This window comes from Phaenicophaeus curvirostris, chromosome 1, assembly GCF_032191515.1.
Source record: "Phaenicophaeus curvirostris isolate KB17595 chromosome 1, BPBGC_Pcur_1.0, whole genome shotgun sequence".
In the NCBI taxonomy this organism is placed as follows: Eukaryota; Metazoa; Chordata; class Aves; order Cuculiformes; family Cuculidae; genus Phaenicophaeus; species Phaenicophaeus curvirostris.
In genome coordinates this window covers 31,630,137-31,649,762 of record NC_091392.1, presented here as the reverse complement: position 1 = coordinate 31,649,762, position 19,626 = coordinate 31,630,137, and the positions used below count along the sequence as shown (strand labels likewise).

Below are 19,626 nucleotides of genomic sequence, written 5' to 3'. Positions count from 1 at the left end.
ACCATGATTTTGGGAAGCAGATTGTGCGATTACATATTCTTTTTTGGGTTTGCATTTTCTAGGCAGTGTGAGGGGATGCACAGGAGATGAAGCAATCTGGAGTAACTATCTCATGGAGCAATGTAGAATAGAGTAGTCGTGCATCATCTGCTTGAGAGACACAGCACTTTCCCCCAAAAGAATCAACTAATCCCTAAGCTCCTAACATACTTACACATACACACACATATTCACTTTTATAAACATTAATATTATATTTAAGGCACTTTCTACAAATATTCCTACCTTCTCTTTGCTCCATATCATTTCCATCTCAGCAAAGGTAATTTTTCGACAATACTGAAGTGATTTATAGGCATCCGTGGGCTCATAAATCTTATGTGCTTAGCCTAGAGATGTCTCTTCTATGTGCACTATTTTAGGCAGTATCAACCATTCATCACTGTACTGTGTATCTATGGTAAAGAAAGAACCATTGTAACAAATATGATCTTTGTCAAAGCAGACTGCCCTGCAGTGATGGCAGCTACTAGATGGTTTATTATAGAGAGCAGAGTGGAGACTTGTGCAGTGTGTGAAAATATTGACACTTCTTCAAGTTTCTTCCCTTCTATGGATTCTTCAGCTTTTTGAGGAAAAGAAAAAAAAAAGACTGAAAGAATTTGTGTAATAGTTAAGACAAGACTTGCAGGAAAAAGTCAACCATCCCTCCCATGGTTCCAGTGATGGGTACAAGACCAAAAACCATTGCTGAGTGGTTTGACTTAGTGAAGCGTTTCAGAATATTTATAGTGAACAATAGTCAAATCCAATGAATGTGCTTGGAGAAGGAATACTTCCACTTTGGGTAACCAATTTCAGGCCTTCCAATTAGCCACCCATGGACTCTTCTGCAGTCCATGGAGCAAGATAAGTTGCTTCAGGAGAATATGAAGGATAACTCTGCATTAGCAGTTCATCTCAGAAATGCAGTTTAGATTGTGCTCACTTACTCTCTCCTAATCCAAATCACAAGGTTTCTGCACATGAATGAGTTTTTCCCAGAACGTACTCCAGCCACTATGGTGAATTCAGTTTATAAGGGCAGCCAAGAGCTAAACTGAAGTAAAACCCTGGAATACACAAACTGTGGGCACCGGAACCTCTTTGCCAGCTGTTCCACTCCACAAACCCGTTCCTGCTCAGTCGCACTACTAACCAATGCAGAGGTAAATGACTAAAGTACTAAATCACCTTTAGTGTCTTCAGTTTCCAAGTCTCTGTCTGCTTCAGAAAGAGCTCAGGGTAAGCCTAGCCACCTAACTCAGGCTTTTCAAAGGCAACACTAGAAATGGAGAGAAGAAATACTCCTTTTTTCTCCCATCTGCGTCTATGTTTACAAATGAGACTCCTACACAACTGACGAGTCTTTTCTCCTTTCACTAAGTTGATGAGTTGACCATTAATTTAAATACTCATGCAAAAGCTAGGCTTACTTGATGCTGTTTTCTCTTTCATGCAGGCCTGTAATGACCTTAAAAACATTAACTCAATGTGAGGTCAAAGAATTATTTTAGCTGCGGATCAGTTGCTTAATAACAGTTTTCTCAGTCATGTAATCATGCAAGCTGTAAGGCTCAAGTAATTCTTTCATTTTCTGCCTACATATTAATGGATTTAACCAATCCCATGCACAAAAAGGAGAAATAAGCTAACTAGGGATTTTCAGTACTTGAATTTACAGTGTCCAAAACATACAGAGAAGCATGTATCTGCAACAATAATCAGCTATTTCTGTAAACTTAACAAATCAAATGCAAATTTCTACTTAACAAATCAAATGCTCTTTGGAAGTCAAACATCAATATAGTCACCTCTTAAATAGTATAAGCAGGACCTCATTGTGTTTTGCCATTAGGAATTAATGGCTTGTCTTTGACTGTATCTTAAGTCAATTAAGTTTATAGGCTGCAATAGGCAAAAGCTAATAGATTTATTTTTAGTTATAATTTTAACGGATAAAAATTTAGTCTGATTATAAAGTAAACTTTCTCCTGATGACATATTAACTATTCCATAAGCAAAATATTTGATTTTGACATTACCGTCTTATTTAGTGTCAGAAATATTTATGGCTTTAAATAGGACAATGCATGGATAAAATATTTTAAAAAATTGGAAAACTAACAGAATATGTTCCTGCCTCATAATAAACAATTGTTGAATGGTATTTATTAAAACTGGCTCTCAAGCGACAGTTAATAAATGCATAGTTCTATTATGCATGCTAAATTCAGCATTCTGAAAACTTAAAAGCAGATAGATCAAAACAAGAGAGAGAAAAAAAGTCACAAAGACAAAATACATCAACACCAGTAAATGACAGGGAAACAATTCAGACTTAAAATGACTTCTTATTTAGTAACTTGTAACAACAATTTATAGAACTAAATTACAGTAAAATCAGAGTCTTTCTGATGTTTCAGATATGCAGTTTTGTCTAGTGCACAGATATTGATCATACAGCAGAGGAATTCACATTAGAAAGTCCCCTTCAAAAAAGAAAAAAACACAGTTTCTCTATGTTTCTTCTTCCAAGTTACTCTTATTCACAGATAATGAAAGAAGAGGGGGGGAAGGATACAATAAAACTAAATTATTAATCTGTTTTAATTAGAAACCTTAAACATTTCTTCAGTATTTGGAAAACGCAGACTGCTTATGTGTGGTGTGCTTCATATGCATGTTTCATGTAATTCCAGACCATATCTGCACTGAACTGCACAAATGCTGGATTTAATGGGCTTTATGTCCTTTACTGTAGTCATTCCATTGGCTCTTTGATATTGGGTAGGTTTGATGTGATGATGGAAAGAGTCGCTTCAACCATGTAATTTCACCTCTGTTTCTAAAAGGTGAAGGGCAAAGCCTTTTATCAAGGAGCAGTATATTTTTAATTACATAAAATATAATTAGGCATTATCACCTAACTGCTATTACTGATGGAGAAAGTCATATTTTCACAAGTAGTGACCCATGCTCTATTATCACTCTGCTGTTTACCACATAATGAATCTGTATTTCTATTTGGCAGCTAGCCAGCAAAAAATTAAAAGGTAATCAACATGCTGCTCTGCAGTCTGGTCATCAAAGTCACTGGCTTCACAGATGAATAAATAACAAAGTCAAGTTGTGATGTCCTAACAGCAACTGTTCTTGAGGAATAGCTATGTTTATCTCCTCTGTCAAGACATCAAATGATACTTGAAAGAACCATATACAAAAAGCTTTGCAAAACAGGTTAGAAGAACTGTGCTATACAACTGGTGTTGAGTTAAAAACAGTTTAATGTCTCAAGGCACCACCATGGTAGAGTTTTAAACCTGCAGGTAATCATCTAATACACTATTATACAGATAAAGTATTAATAAATAGCTTGTACAATTTTGGGAAGCAATCTATAAAGGAATGTTATACAGTAGGCACATACTATAATACAAATAAAACCCAAAATTCCTAGAAAAAGCATGCTGAGCACCTTTTGGTATAGGTTGAGTTTCTTATTCTAAACACTATGTAAATCTTAACTTACAAAAGGTAAAACTGAAATCTTATAGTAACTGCTTACTTACTATAAGTAACAGTTACTTAAAGTAACTGCTTATTTAAACTGATTTTCCTGGGTATTTGCCTTTATGTCACAGGATTACTCTTAGGGACAGAGGGCTCTGGTACTGGCTGTAAAGGGCTATCTTGTTCATTCAGTTGTGCGTTCAAGTTTTCAGAAGTTAGGAGAGAAGAATTAAAAACTATTTCACTTAAGTCTGATTTTATGGATACAAGATGTGGTTCTTGAAAGCTTAATGGCTCTTCTACTAACACCTGTGTATTTTCTCGTGTCATTCCCATATCTGATGGTGACTTTCGTTTCATTCTTGTGTAGGATTTGTCTAAATTCTCCATGCCTTGGTCAGTTTTCTGAAATCGCCCAAAGAACCAGATGAAGAAGCCAAACAAAGCAAAAGCCAGCAAACTTGGAATAAAAGCCAGGCATTTGACATCAAGGCTAGAGCCTGTGAATCTGCTGTGCAAGAACATGTCGCCTTCAGCATAGGTCCGGTTGGTCAGTGGGTTAGTGTTATTAGATCTCCATTCCCAAGACAACTTAGTTCTATTAAGGTCTTTCAAGCTTTCTGAGTCCTTCACTGTGTAGATCTTCTGTCCAGGACCAATATATTGACCATATTCATGAGGTTTGTAAAATATTTGGTTCTTCCACATATTCAGATCCAAGATTAAAACAAGGAAGATGATTCCATAGTTAAACCATTTGCCTGTTTGGAAAGAGAAAGTTCTGTCACCTGATATATCCATTTTAGAAGCAGTACAAATGCAGTCATATGTAACAGCTACTCGGAGAAAAAAAAAAAATTTTTCATTAATCTGTAAAGCAAAATTGTAATAAAATTACCACCATATTCAGATCTACACTGAATATCCCTTAGTATTTCACAATTATGTCTGGGTACATAATAAAATAATTCTGTAACACAAGCACAGCAGTACATCAATTGAATTCACATTGCAGTTTATAGGAAATCTGTTGGTTAGACCACTAGGTGATGTGGTATGGATTAATAAACTTTGAAAAGCACTCATTTCAAGTCTTAAAAAATATTCACATGGAAATTTTCCATGAAAAGGCCACATTTGATGGAACTATTTATATGCCAGGAATGATTGAAGTGAATGAAATTTTGGATGTTGGTAATTAAGTAAATATTAAGAGTATAAAAATATATTGTATGATATACCAACCATGGTGCACACTTATACTTGGGTGGGAGCTATTGGATAAACTATGATTTGGAGATATTACACCCTAGAGAAACAGTAAGGTCTGACTGTAATTTTGGAAGGCCAGTCAGCTTAACTTTTCCTATAGTCTGCATAATGAGAAACTCCTTCAAGGAGTGACTCACAGTCATTAAGCTCCGGCAATACCAGAGGAGGAAAAATGTCTCCTCTTATTATTTAGAATTGCTCTTTCGCATGTTTTCTCCAGGCATCCAAAAGACATTAAAAATAACTTTATGCAGTTGCAAACTTGTCCCTGCTTTGAGTAGAATGTTGAAACAGATGAAGTCTAGGTATTCCTTCTAACCTAAATTGTTCTATGAATACACAAAACAAATTATATTATTTCCATAGTTAAAGCATCTCTTACATTCTACCTGGATATATTTTACAATCTTACCTGTGCAGTGATGACTGGCACCACCCAAGATTCCAGCTAATCTACATGTCAGCATTATGTAAAAGGACATTTACGGCGGAATGTTCCTGCTGGTGATGAATGATATTGATCTATGCCGGAATCATATTTAAATATGTTTCATGTGAAAAAGAAAATGAATGTACCAGACTATCTATCAAATGACATCTGTCATTGGCTCGGTAAAGAATAAATTGATTACAGTTCCTGAAATTCTGTATGTTCAAATTGTATAACCAGAATGCTCCAGGAGGGTAAGGAGGGTAACTCCTTCTATTTCTGCAACTGTGTTTAATAGTCCTCTTCACTTTAGATTATACTTAATGAACAAGAATGTTCATTCTCTTCTGTTATAGTCACTATCCAGAAATCAAACTGCATTGAAAAGACCTTGCGGCCAACCTTATTCCTGTAATTCCTTAATAATTAATCTCTTTTTTCCAAGTTTGATCAATGTTAAAATTGCCCTGTTAAAGAATATTATTGTTTTAGAAGATTATCTCCACATTTTATAATACTTAATTTCATTAAATCAACATCAAGACACTGAAAATGATGCTAAACTATGAAATACAACAGCAAACAATACAATCTAGTTTCATACTGTTTCCTGTGGATTCCCACCCTCTGTTTCCTGTGTTTTTCCCCATTAGAATAACTTTATTTTTATTTCCGTATGGACTTTCAGCAGACAGGGACAGAATAAATCTTGCATAGTGTGTGTTGATGGGGTGAATGGGACATGCATATTCACTGCTATATTGGCTGCTGTCAAAGAGAATATAATAGCTGACTGATCTCTGCTTTTTCCTCAGCTGGTCACTAGCTTAGATGTCCCTCTTTTACCTAACCAATGTTTCTTAGGGCACAATGATAATGTCACTATTTTTCAGATCTCCACTCTCTGAAAAATGTTTTTGAAATGGCTGTGGGTTCAAATTATTTGATGCTGAGTGTTGGACAGAGTGAGACCAGCCCAAATGATCATGAACATGATCAGACAATTCTGTATTTCTTAAGAAAACAGGCTAAACACAAATAAGAATGAAACAAATATTAGAACCACTATTTGTTTATCTATGGCCACTTTGAAAGAAAACATGATTTACTACATTCATAACATCCTTTCTCTGCTATGGTTGTTCTCTTGAACACTTTTTGAAACAATAATTTGTTGTCAAATATTACTTTCATATTATTCTCAATTAGAAAGCTATTTCAACCAGAAACCAACCCCTTGCTACATAGCCTTGAGGTTAATTCCTTAAGTCATATTCTTTTCCCAGGAAAATGTATCATAAGCCCATTCAGAAGAAAACTTTCCACTTTGGTTATTAACTTAATCCAAATGTCATCTGTTGTACTTTGCATTTCTCCAGAGCCAAGACAGGTGACTTTCCAGAGAGATCTGCTAGACCCTAGAGATGTTAGGAAGGGGAAAAATTCATGTAGGACCGGTATTGCTTTTTCCCTTCAGCTAGACATTGCAAGAGTGAAGATGTGTAGGGAGAAAACAGACAATTAAAGGATCAAAATATTAAGCATGATGAGCTGGTCTTTATAAAGGCTGAAATACACTGTTATCGTTTCCTTGATTGTAGGTGTCAGGTATGACTGACAAAGGAAACTTAGTAATTGCAATGCTGAGCTGCAACTTACCTCCACTTTAGGCATGATGGCACCCAGGAGACTTTGCAGCTATCACCTGCATGGCCACATCGTGCTAAATGCAACACTTGTAGAGCAAGGCACCTAAGGAGTAAGACCTGAGATGGCAGCCTGCTGCTAGTGAAGAAGTTGACTAAGAAGCTAGCAGAAAACACTAAAGATGCTGAATAGAGGTAGCCAGGTGCTTGATCTCAGGCTTCATGTAGTATCTGTCCTGCACTGTTGTTTCATAACTATGAATCTCTTCTAAGATGAATCTGTCTAATTAAGGTTCCACCTCTCTTACGTTAAGAATTTGAGTGCTGACCTCATCTAAGAGATAAGCATTCCAATTATTCCTGTTTCATCAAAAGCATGAACATGAAACTCCCTCATTCAGCTCCTAGACAGAGTTTGGCAGGAAGGAGCAACAGCTCTGCTATTGGGATCATTGGGTCAGTGCAGACTATAAAGGGCGCTTAGACAAACAGCTTAAGTGTAGATACCCCAGTTAACTAAGATGAAGAGCAATCTATATGTCTAAGTGGCAGCTATTTGCCTAAGACCTACCTCTGTTCTATAGTGGATCCTCTCAGAACTCCTTCAATTTTTCATTTCTAAACAATTTCCCCATTCTCTGCATCACTGTCACACTCAATGAGCTCTATGATTCCTTCTTTTCTTTTGAAAACTGCTGCCATCAGAACCAAACACTGTATATGAGTAACAGTTTCACCATAACTGTATATGAACATAATGACATCTCCCTACTCAGTATCCAAGGGCTGCGCTAATCTCCTTAGATGCAAAATGACTGGGAGATAGTGCTGTCTTGGTTACTTACAGAAAGTATTTGCCTCTTTCTGGAATACCACGTCCTCTGCTGTCTATCCCTCTTCCAAGGCATGTAATTTTACTCAGCTGCACTAGCAGGCATGATAGCCAAATAGGCCCAGTTTACCAAGCAATCATTCTAGATCAGTGATAAATGTGTTGAAGCAGACTGAACCAAGAGGTCTGACAGTCTCCATTCACAAATACTTATTTGATGGTAATTCCTCATGACAAGTAATTTTTGAGACTTATTATACTGACCAACCTTTAATGTTATACATGTGTATAATTATGTATATGAAATAATTGTGTATTGCAACATAATTTTAACATAATGCATTTTATAGCAATCTTTAAGTCATACATCAGGCCTATATAGGAAATAAACTTGGTAAATTAGAAGTCACTCCTGAACTCTCACCTTGCACCTAAACAAGCTCAAGTTTGTAGTTTTGCAAAGAGCCAGAATAAACAGATTATGAAGCTATAGATACTAATTTTCTTAAAAAATATATTTATAATTTCTTTTACAATGCTTCAACTCTGATTCCAGATGAAAAGTGGTAAGGGAAAGTGGAGCCCCACACTACGAAGTAATTTAATTTGTCTCTCAACCAATTTTAGTTGGATCACTACCACTGTTGCTCCAGGGTTGTTTCTACTCCAGTGAGATCCGTATGGCCAAGAATACTGGCGTACACCTGACACCATTTAGCCCTTCTTGAAGCAAGTGGCTTTTTCACACAATTTGGGAATGGAAGGATGAATAATAGTAAGATCAGTTCTCAAGACTGGAACGTTCATCATTTCAGCAAATCATTTCAGCAAACTGCAGGGAATTAAACCTGGGCTCTTCAATGAGGTTACAATGAAGAAAACTGGGTGGTAAAAAGGGCTATGTCATTCAGCTATGCGCTACCTAAAAAAGACCTGGTTGATGAGTGGCTTTCACAGCACTGATGTATTTATATGCTATGCATGACATTTGGAGAGTCAGGAATCTGGTTCGGTGTATTGGGAAATGTGGTACAATACTGAAATTTGGTGCAATAAGGATCCCCAAAACGATACCTGGAGGTATGTAGCCTAAGTGTCTCCATGAGGCTGTAATGCAAAACGTGAAAGGAATGTTCTAGGATACTAGGTCCGTCTGAGATGGAGTTAATTTTCCCCGCAGCAGCCCTCATAGTGCTGTGCTTGTATTGATAGCTAGAAAGGTGCTGATAACACATCAGTGTTTTGGCTGCTGCTGAGCAGTGCTTGCATGGAATCAAGGCTGTCTCTCCAACATTCCCCTCCTCACCAGTAGGCTGGGTGTGGGCAAGATCTTGGGAGGGGACATAGCCAGGACATCTCAAACTGACCAAAAGGATATTCCATACCATATGACATTTGATTAGCAACAAAAGCCAAGAGAAAGTAGGAGGAAGGGGGAATATTTATTATTATGACATTTGTCTTCCAGAGCAACAAGTACACATATTGAACTATCTTGATCTTGACCCATGAGGTTTTTTCCATCTTATTTTCCCACATCCCTCCATCCGGCTGAGGAGGGGAGTGATAGGGCATCTTGGTGGGTAGCCGGCATCCAGACAAGGCCAACTGAGCACAGCTTTGTAACCTACAACTGCTATTTTGGGACAAAATCTCAATCCTTGTGTTCTGAGAAAACATGGCTGTTGAGGAGGATTGTATCCTCATGACTAGGACACTCACCAGATAGGAAATCTTAACACTAGAACCATCACCATTTATAGCAGTCTGGACCTGCATTGTAGGACTATACTCTGAGCACCAGCCTATATGGGTCTCTGCTTAGAAATACTCTCCTGTCTCTGCTGAAGCTGAACCGCAAATATGCGCCGCCCATGAATGCCAGGGTCTTTCTTATGGGGAGAGAGAGATGGATTTTTCTTTTTTTCCTTTTTCCTGAAAATCACTTGTTTCTCCCAGTTGAACAAGATGTTTGGGTAGTGCTCATTTTTTATAGAGGCTGATAAGGCTTATGAGGTGTTCAGCAACCAGCCCACAATCCCCCATGCATCTCATTTATTGGGCAACTGAAGCAGATCTTGGAGGTCCAAATATCCCAAACCAGCTGCTGGTTCTGGAGTATTTTTACTTTTGTATGTACACTGCATAACAGAGCAGTTATGTTCTAAAAGAAAGATCTCAAGTAGAAGCCAGTCTTTAGCATCCTTCCTGAGCTTAAGAGGAAATGTGAAAATCTCAGTTATTAAGGATAGATTCAAGTGGCCTCATGCTGTGCAACCACAGCCAGAGGCTACTGTAGGAAATGTTGACTTTAGCGTCTTTTCTCCATTGCAATTTGTGTCTAAAAACATTAAGATACCTCTGTAAAACATTTGGGTATCTTTGAAATATTCTTCTTATCTTCTGTCATGTTAGTGTTATTGGCTAGATACATGCACACAGATCACTCAGAGCTGAGCTAAGTCGCAAATCCTCTGAGTATTTTTCATATCTATGTGCACTGATAGCTTTGTTTTTACCTCTAACCTTTCTACTTTTGCCCATGGTCTTCCTCAGGCTTCACTGTGCAGCAATGCTTGGTCTGAATCTATACACACTTTTGGTTGAATTCCACAAGCCAACCATGCTAGGCACTTGCCAGCCATGAGTGTGATGACTTCTGGTTTTGGTGGAAAGGCACCGTGGATAGATCAGTGTTCAGAAACACATTTATAAACAGCTAGAAAAGTCTCCCACCTGTTTTGATACCCAAACCTTAACATTTCCTATTTGAAACTAATCCATATACTTGACAGCAGATGCTTTTGGATCTCCACTGCTGCTATTAAAGGGTACCAGCCAGGCCCCCTACTGCCTCTTAACCATGATAGAATCTGAAGTAACAAAATTTACTTTTAAGTTTTACAAATTTCCCTGGGTATTACAGAAACTAGCATAGACTACGTATTTTCATAAACAGAAGCCCAAGAAGGAAAACACACTCACTGCAGTGAACCATCTGGTTCATCGAACCAAAGGAAATCCAGATGAGTTAAGCAGATGCAGGAATTCAAGGTTTTTTTATGTTCATAGATAAAAGCAGCTATCAAAACAGGATAAAAATATTTAATACTGAATAGATGCTTGCTAGGAGCTTCTAGATGCAAAGAAATTTGAGAAAAATGTAGTATGCATTTACCAGTAAAACTAAGATATATTTTTGATAATAGATTTAAAATTCCATGAAGCATATCAGCTACAGGCTGCAGATGTTAATTCAACATTACTGCCAACTTGCAACATTCAGAAATCACAAATCAAGTCCAAGAAAGCATGTTATTAGTTTAAAGTAGTAAGATGGGTTGAAAATAATACACTTAGTACTGTTTTCTTTATCTGCTTTTTTAGAGATGGAGCTATGGAGAAGCAACATTTCAATTTTTTTTCCTCTGTAATCATAAGCTCTATTTAGAAAAAACATGAAAGCCAAAATTATCACACAGTCACTGAATTCAGGAGCTAAGTCTTTAGACAAAACAGCAGAAAAAACACACCAAACCCAAAAACCCCAGCTGTCTTAAGACTTGTGATAAAATCAGGAGAGCTGGCAACAAGATCATGGAACTGAGAAATCCTTCATCTGTACAGAACTTGCATGAAGCCACTAAGCACACACTGACAGAAAGGTAGCTTGAAGTCCATTACTGAATGTCCCTTTACTTAGAGCTACTCCTTTGTGGGACTGTTGCTCATTAGAGCGACCCAGCACCGAATAGGGCTGCTCAGAGGAGTCCTAGGGCTGCTGTTATTTATGTCAATCGACAGCAACCAAAACAGACTGTAACAGAACTTATGAAGAATAACATTTGCCAGGAAAAACATAGTAAATCATGCTTCATCCATGCTTTCTTCTTCCTGTTCAGAAGAAATGGTTTTCCAGTTTCTAAAAATCAGGGCACAGGTCATAGATTTACAGCTTGACTTTATCCCTATAGCAAGTGCTAAAATAAATGGTATTCCGACTTTAGTCTCTTTACCTGCTTGGACTAAAAAAAAAAAGTCACATAGTTAAACTTAAAATGTACTAAAACAGGGCTTAAATATAGCAGGCTTCCTGCCATCATCAATGTCTTATCATGGCATCTACTGCAGTTGCATTCACGTGCTTCACTCTCTACCCTCATTTTAGGCTGAATTACATTCATCTTGTTATACATATATATATTGGACCAGTTCTTTCTTTTATTACCTCATTGATTTAAGTAGAAAATTACAAGTATCTACACATCCACACAGTAAGTAGAGCTTGAAAATGATCCAAGAAGATACCCTAACCTAAGACAAGAACTGATGGCAAGAACAGATGGTTCAAGCAAAACTTACCCAAAGGGAGGTTCTTGTGCAATGTGTTACGGCTGTTTATTAGTCCTCCTAAAGGGTAGTGTAGCACTGGGATAAAACAGGCACTCAATAGACAGACTACGTGACATGCAGTCAAATGGATTGATTTGTCTAGCGAATCTAATAAATGAATCTTGTTAATGCTGAGCAGGGAAAAATATTCCTCAGCCCTTATTCATTAGCTCATTGTTATTAAAAGAATGCCTTCTCGCCAGAAAATCAGAAAGGCCTTCAGACCTCTTTTCAGAAGGCTCTACAATGCATAAATATTGGTTTCTCTTGGTTGGTCTGTTTTCAAACAGCAGCATTGCTAGCACTTGCATTTCTAATCCCTGACTTATTTTCTTTGCTGTTGTTTATTTTTTGCTCTTCCCTTGTCTCTTCTACAATGCAAAACTGTTCTTTGCTCTTCAGTCCCTCTTTTACCACCCATTTTTTTTATAATCTACTTTAATTATAATCCGAGTTTCTGTACTCGATGGTGCAGCCCACCCTGGCATGCCTCTGTGCACCCATTCTACTACGTCTCCTTATACAATGGAATAATTGGAGGGCATGTGGGAACCCTGAGGGACCGAACTCCTCCAAATTCATGTTCTAGTCTTCAGAAGTAGAAAAAAAATAGTTTTCACTATCCATGAATACTATGCCTATAATTCACATCAAATTTTTGATGCTTATTCTCTTTTTCTCCATTCCTTTCCCATTTTGCTCACCTGGGAGAGAAAAATGTGTTCATCATGTACACATTCCATCTTCTCTCACCCTACACCTTCTAGTAACTTACCATGAGATCACTTACTTCATTCTTTTCCATTAACCACCAGTGGTTCAAACAGTCTTACTCATGACACGCCCCAGCCCTTTTTTCTTGCTGTCTCTTCTCTTTCAGTATTCCAGCAGGACATCTACAACTAATTTTGAAAAATTTCCCATCCCCTCATTTGTACTTCCTATGGGCCCATTTGCTTTCCCTCATTCAACAGCCAGCAGGTAACTTTTGCACTTATTTTTTCTTGTTTCTGTTTTTAAATCTGATCACTCAGATTTCTGCCTTCTCTGCTGAAAGTGCCTCATTCAGCCTATCCTGACTAAGTCCTGAGCTCATCATTCTTTTGTCCTCAGCACATTTTCTTCCATTGGCTCTTGCTGTCTGGTGAGCTTATGGCTCACCTTCTAGCTCTTGGTCTTATCTTTGCATCATCTCTGAATGCTCCTTTTGTCGCTGTTCTGCAGAAGTTTCATATGGCTATGTCGTTTGATGCTCTCACCTATCTTATTCCTTTACAGTATCATGCTGTGACTGTTTATATTGGCAGGTTAGTTTATATTGTCACTTCACACCAGCATTACTTTGCTATCCATTATCATCCACCTCTTCCCAACAGAGAGAGAGGAGATATGCTCCTTCTGCATAGCTTAAAGGCAAACCCAAGATATTTATCCCTATTTAACCTTCTTCTCTCTTTTATTCCCTACTGTTATTAAAATGCTGTCTCACGATATGCAAGGATCAGGTACTTTTTATCTATATGTACCATCTATTTGAATAACCACAATTCTATTTTATTTGAGGTTATTTAACTGTCTGCTTCTGGTTAGATGACTGATGGAAGCATGGTTATGAGTGGCCTTTGCCAGATGAGAATGACTGAAGTTATGAAAAGATATTAGCATAAATCATAGCAAAGGCATCTGAAAGCATAAGAGATTTGAAAATGAAATAAGCCACTAATTCCCCTTGAGAGTAATTTTAGATAAAAGATTTCTGAAGCTATGCTTTTTATTACTTAGCATCAGAAGAAGTTGCTGAAATCCATGAAAACTGCGGGTCTCTCTGATATGTAAGAAAGAGATTTGTCATTTCACTGGGATGTTTATATTCAGAATATATGGATATGGACAGATAAACAGATAGAAAAACTGTAATCTAGGGGTGACACAAAAAACTTCAATGCAATGAAGAACATATTACCAGACATTTGTTACACAGAAGCAGTTCACTGTGTAACTGTGTCACAGTCTGTAAGATTCCATACCTGTTATATGTATGTGATATTCCTCTTTGAAGATCTTTTGGAAATAAGGTACTTTGAACTGCATGTGTGCAGATGGCAAGCCTGGAAGATTCACTTCAACATCACCCATAAAATGTGGAAACTCCCAGTCCTGTTTAAAAAAGAAAAGTAAAAGCCTAAATATATTTCATGGTATATTTTTGTCCTTTAAAATGACTGAAATTAATAAAAGGGAAAGGTTCTATTTTTAAGCCTCCTGTTACTGGATTTTCTTACTGTTAGCTTTACTGAACCATTGAAATATAATATCTTATTTATGTTAGATATTAATATGATTTTTACTTCAGGTCTATGTGTTTAAAAGTTCACTTCAGAATGACAATATTGAACTCAGTGTACAAGTTGATAGTACAAAATAGTCTAAGCATATGAATATCTATAGAGCAACCTTGCAATACTGGTAACACCTTCTGTTACTAATTAGGCAGTTTACAGGTAAGAAATTGGCAAAGAAGGTGTGATTCCTACAAATCCTTCATATATTTGTATTCTACTTGTTCAAATTATAGGCTGTTTTCTGTATTTGGTCTTAATAATTTGGTCTAAATAAAACTCCACCTGCAAGTGAAGACCCCTCAGCATAATCTGCCTGAATCAATCCAAGTACAACTTTTTCCATTGCTATATTTCAGCTGACAAGGTATTACTGGAAATGTGGAAGCTTTTACCTATTATTATACATATTTTGGTAGCATGTGGTAACCCAGTTGAGGAGAAGCTGCATCTAAAGGAAGTTTGCACTTGGTTATTCGTGTGCACCATTGATCATTTGAAAACAGGTATAATGGCATGGCTCATTACAGCCAAAACCGAAAGCCTAGCAATAGAGCTAGAATTGGTTTGATTACTGCCAGAGTGATTACTCTGTGCATTGCAGACTGTTGATGATCTCCAGTTTAAAACACACTGGCCCTGTTGCCATTTATACCTCTGGTTTTGTATCCCACAAGTTAGTGCAAGAAGCACCTGGATTACTAAAAGTAAGGTAAAGGAATCTGAAGTGTGAGGAGCTCTGTGAGTGATTTGTGCTTCCTTCACATGAAAACCATTCCAGCACAGCCATGTCCCCAAGAGAACCAATTTCAGGGGTTTTTTTTCAGTTTTATAAGGCTAGAAAGTTTCCTACCAGGGTAATGATGAAAAAAACGCATCATTCAAAACTAAGAATCATTGCTGAAAAATAAGTGACTCTATATGACTTGACTTCCACAAATTGCTAAGCATCCCCAACACTTTCTACAGTGGGAGAGAAACGGAAGAGTTTTATCAGCAGGGAATAGCTTAGCCTAAACATTAACAGCAGCCTATTTGTGCTAATGCATTGTGATACGGAGTTAAGTGGATTAACAGGAGTGCAAGCAAGGAGAAAAACTGACCCTCTGTACCTGGTTCTCAGTGTTCACAGTGAGACAGAAAGTGCCAATTTACAGATGCAGAAGATAAAGAGTAATAAGGATACTCCCCTTCTCCCTTATCACTAATGTAATACAGGCAGTCCTGGTCATGAGGCATGGTAATAACTGTTTGGCTGCTCAATTCCTTACACTGCATCTGCAACCATCCCCTTGCAGGCAGCAGACATTCAAAAAGTGCCCAAAGATAAAAATTTCATGGGTGTACACTCTCAGTTCACAATATCTAATGCACATCTCTGGACTTATGTCTCATCTTAATTCATACATACAGTCACCCAGGAATAAACATGAAGAAATGCATTACTTATTCCTGAAAATATACAAATGGCGAGCTGTGGACGCTGGACTATAAAAACATGGGACTATAAATCCGGCCTCCTGCTCTTGCCTTGCTGTAGTACTCCTAAAATGGATTTTGCTCATTTACAGATAAAATTCCACTGCACAGAATTTTGCACTGGACTGTGTCTTTGCACTTGAGTTTTATAAAAACTTCAGCATTTTCCCTGATCTGCATGAATGTTACCTGGTAATGAGTAACTAGAATGCCAGCTCTATCAGATGTGCAATTTACCATATTATTTGCCTCAGTAAACAATTACTTAGACTGGAAAAAACCAGAAATATCCAACCCAGTGTGCTACTGTTTGTATTATACCAGACAAGTGAGTGGACAACCCATTGAAAAATACATATTTCACAGCAAAATTCAGCTACCTTTCATGCATCCATTATCTCACATTTTCTATACACATAGCCCATACTGTGAAGCGTGCCTGAATTGTATCATGACCTCTGTTTCCCTGTAGCCCTGTAATGCAGTATTGCCAGTACTAGTAACAGGTTACAGGCTTTGTACTGAGTTTGCAAGGTCTCAGAACTGAGGTTTGTCTGGCTTGCCCTGTCTGAACTGTTCTTCACCCATCGACAGCATTTCTTTATCTGGTTCAGCTACAACAGCAACTTTTCTAATTCACCAGGGGGCTACAGCTAATTTGTTGTAGTTTTGTTTTCCTTTATATAGTACCACCACAGTTCTACAACTTTAATACTGTTGTGTAGTATAGAGAAATAGCAGCCTGGTGGGATAGCAGTGGTATTGAGCAGTGGAGGTGCAGGATGCAGCACAGCAGAGGACTGACATGGGATGGTAAGAGATGAGCTCTGGCTGGCACTAGAGACCCCAGGGCTTTAGACAACTCACCAATGGTCAGCTGAAAAAAGGATGGTCTGGAGCTGGGCAAAACTGATTTCAGGGTTTACAAGGAACACAAAGAAATATCTAACACATGTGAAAGGTACGAAGGTATCCAAATGACAATAACATGGTGTAGTCCCGCTGCCAGACTGAAAATCCTCATTTCAGGACCCTCAGGAGCAGGGGTGTGTGTGATCAAACAGCAGGGAAAACAGTAAGAACTAAGGAGCATGTGTATAACAATTTTGACGTTATTATTATTACTGAAACTTCTTCTGCAAAGAAGTACTGTTTTCTGTAGTAATAAGATCTCAACTAACAATGATTCTTGGATTACACTGTTATTTAAATAATGCTAATAAATTCTAGGCTTTATCTATAGGGTGTTTTGAGTGTACAACCTCTATCGGTTTGATTATAAAATCTGCTATGTAAGAATATCCCACTGGAAATAAATAAATAAAGTAAAACAAAATAAAACAAAAGACAATAAAATGTACTTGAAAGCAATAGTAAAAATAAGGAAACTAAAATAATGAGATCAACCTACTCACTTACAGGCAAGTCACTACAGCCACAGCACTTTAGGAACATGAAGCTTCAATTTATGTGATTAAGTAGCCTTCAGGGCTTCATTTGGCTCACACCTTTGGTAAGTGTGAGTACGTACTGCTGTCTAGGTAGTCACATTATCACCTGCAGACACGTAGTTGTATTACTATTATTGTGCAGGAGAAGAGCAGATGACCATTAACTTTTTGGTCTAATGCCAATGTGAGGTTGTCAAACCCCAGCCCAACACACTGGCCATTTTGCTATCTAGATTATAAGAAAGTATTGCCCAAAATCTTTTGACTGTTACTAATTTTTTCCTTACTGTCAAACAAAAGACAATTTTAGCAATATCCAGAAAACCATTTTTCCAAGAAATTCAAGATGTCTAGTAGGAATAATCTACATAATTTGTTAATAGGTACACTAACAGCACAAATGTACAAGCCCATAATTCCAGCTGCTTCCCTCTTTGGATCACAGCTCAAGTCTGCATTATATTTTCATACACAGTACTTTCTCTCCATGATTTCTGCTATCAGTCTATGCTATCAATCTGTGCTCATCTCTGGGACATGAGTGCCAAATGCTGTGTTCCTTAAGTCCTCTGCTCACAGCTATGTGAAGTTCACTTTTTCAGCTTTAGTCCTTACTGCTGAGGTGCCAATACTCTGTTGTATCTGGGATCTCACTAGGATCTGGGCACAAAATACCAGATTTAGAATGCATCTCTACTTGAACAGTTTGAAAAATAAAACCAGAAAGCCATACTGCGAGCTCATACCTTTATCTCTCATACTAAATGAACAGATTGTTTCTTCTTTATATCCATCAGCAGCAAACTTCCAATATTCATCTACATCAGTGGTTTCCAACCTTGGGGGTCTGCAGCATATCTCTATGCAGTTTATGAAGAAGAAACAAACCCAGAACCTGCAGGCTTAAATCAGTTGCACAGAGGTCTCTAACCTCATTGGCAAATTTTGTGGGATGTGCGAATCAAATGAGTTTATTGCCTCATTTCACCCTAGTCATGAGGAAAGGGCAGCCAGAGGATGAATTTATGACTACTGAGGGGTTCATCCTAGCGTTGCAATGGGCAAAGGGAGCACCTCTGATTGCCATCCACTACCTCATTGAACTCAGAAGCAGAGACAAAACTGCATGTTGCAAAAGAGATCATAGTATTTTCATTTTCTTCCCTTTGCTTCTAGTTCTGCATGCCAAACAAATGTATACACTCTCTGCTGCTCTGCCAGGTATTGATTTAAGATCCTACAGTGGAGCTGGCAGCACTGATTCGGTATCTCTTTAGGTACAGATATTTTTAGTAATGGTAACTGAGCATCAATGCCACAGTTTCTAATATGATCTGCCCCTTCTCTGCCATCACTGAAGGAAAAGAGAGTGTTGCCTCAGGAAGCCCTACCCTGACCCCAGCCAGGACACACATCTGCCCTGAGGCTCTGAGCCAGCTGCTGGCAAGGGAGCCCAGCGGGAGGCTGGCAACAGGCAGCACCCTGGCTAGCTGCAAGATTGCTCCTTGCCACTTGGTAGTTTTTATTGCAGGCTCTGGGCACTGACTCCCAAACCCAGAGGACCAGGGCCAGGTGCCGGCAGTATTCAGCAAGGACCATAAGCTGTCTGGGAAGGTGATGCTAGCTCTCAGCAGACTGCATCCCACAGTTCGTGCACACAGGACCTCATGTCCCTCAACCACCTGCCTCATTCCACCCAGGGAAAACTGCCACACAGAAGGTGGGACCAGGATTAAAAGCTGGTAGTGATTAATGGTAAACAAATGTGCCATGCCTTCCTCTCTCCTCCTGTCTGAACGTAGCTCATAGGGTGTCTGGCACACAGTAAATGTGAAATAACACAAAAAAGAATATAAACACTGTTCAGATATAATCATGAAAGCAGACAAACACACACTGAATATTTCTGCATTAAGTATTGAGGTTTAACAAGGCCAAATGCCGGGTCCTGCACTTGGGGCACAACAACCCTGTGCAGTGCTACAGACTAGGAGAAGTCTGGCTAGAAAGCTGCCTGGAGGAGAGGGACCTGGGGGTGTTGGTTGACAGTGACTGAACATGAGCCAGCAGTGTGCCCAGGTGGCCAAGAAGGCCAATGGCACCTTGGCTTGTACCAGAAATGGCGTGACCAGCAGGTCCAGGGAGGTTATTGTCCCTCTGTACTCGGCACTGGTGAGACCGCTCCTCGAATCCTGTGTTCAGTTCTGGGCCCCTCACCACAAGAAGGATGTTG

At 38.4% G+C, this 19,626-nt stretch overlaps 1 protein-coding gene across 3 annotated transcripts in view; it reads right to left on the bottom strand.

Moving 5' to 3' along the window:
- Nucleotides 1–487: 487 nt before the first annotated feature.
- Nucleotides 488–19,626, bottom strand: part of TMEM117 (transmembrane protein 117) — a 207,308-nt gene continuing 188,169 nt past the window's right edge. For 2 of the 3 annotated variants that reach the window (XM_069851952.1, XM_069851962.1), the window contains exons 7-8: nucleotides 14,152–14,281; nucleotides 488–4,313 (exon numbers count right to left, since the gene is read on the bottom strand). In XM_069851952.1, the coding sequence (XP_069708053.1) occupies nucleotides 3,673–4,313; nucleotides 14,152–14,281 (771 nt within the window). In that variant the 3' untranslated portion in view covers nucleotides 488–3,672. The remainder of the gene's footprint in view (nucleotides 4,314–14,151; nucleotides 14,282–19,626) is intronic. The other variant, XR_011336983.1, reaches the window with a different exon arrangement.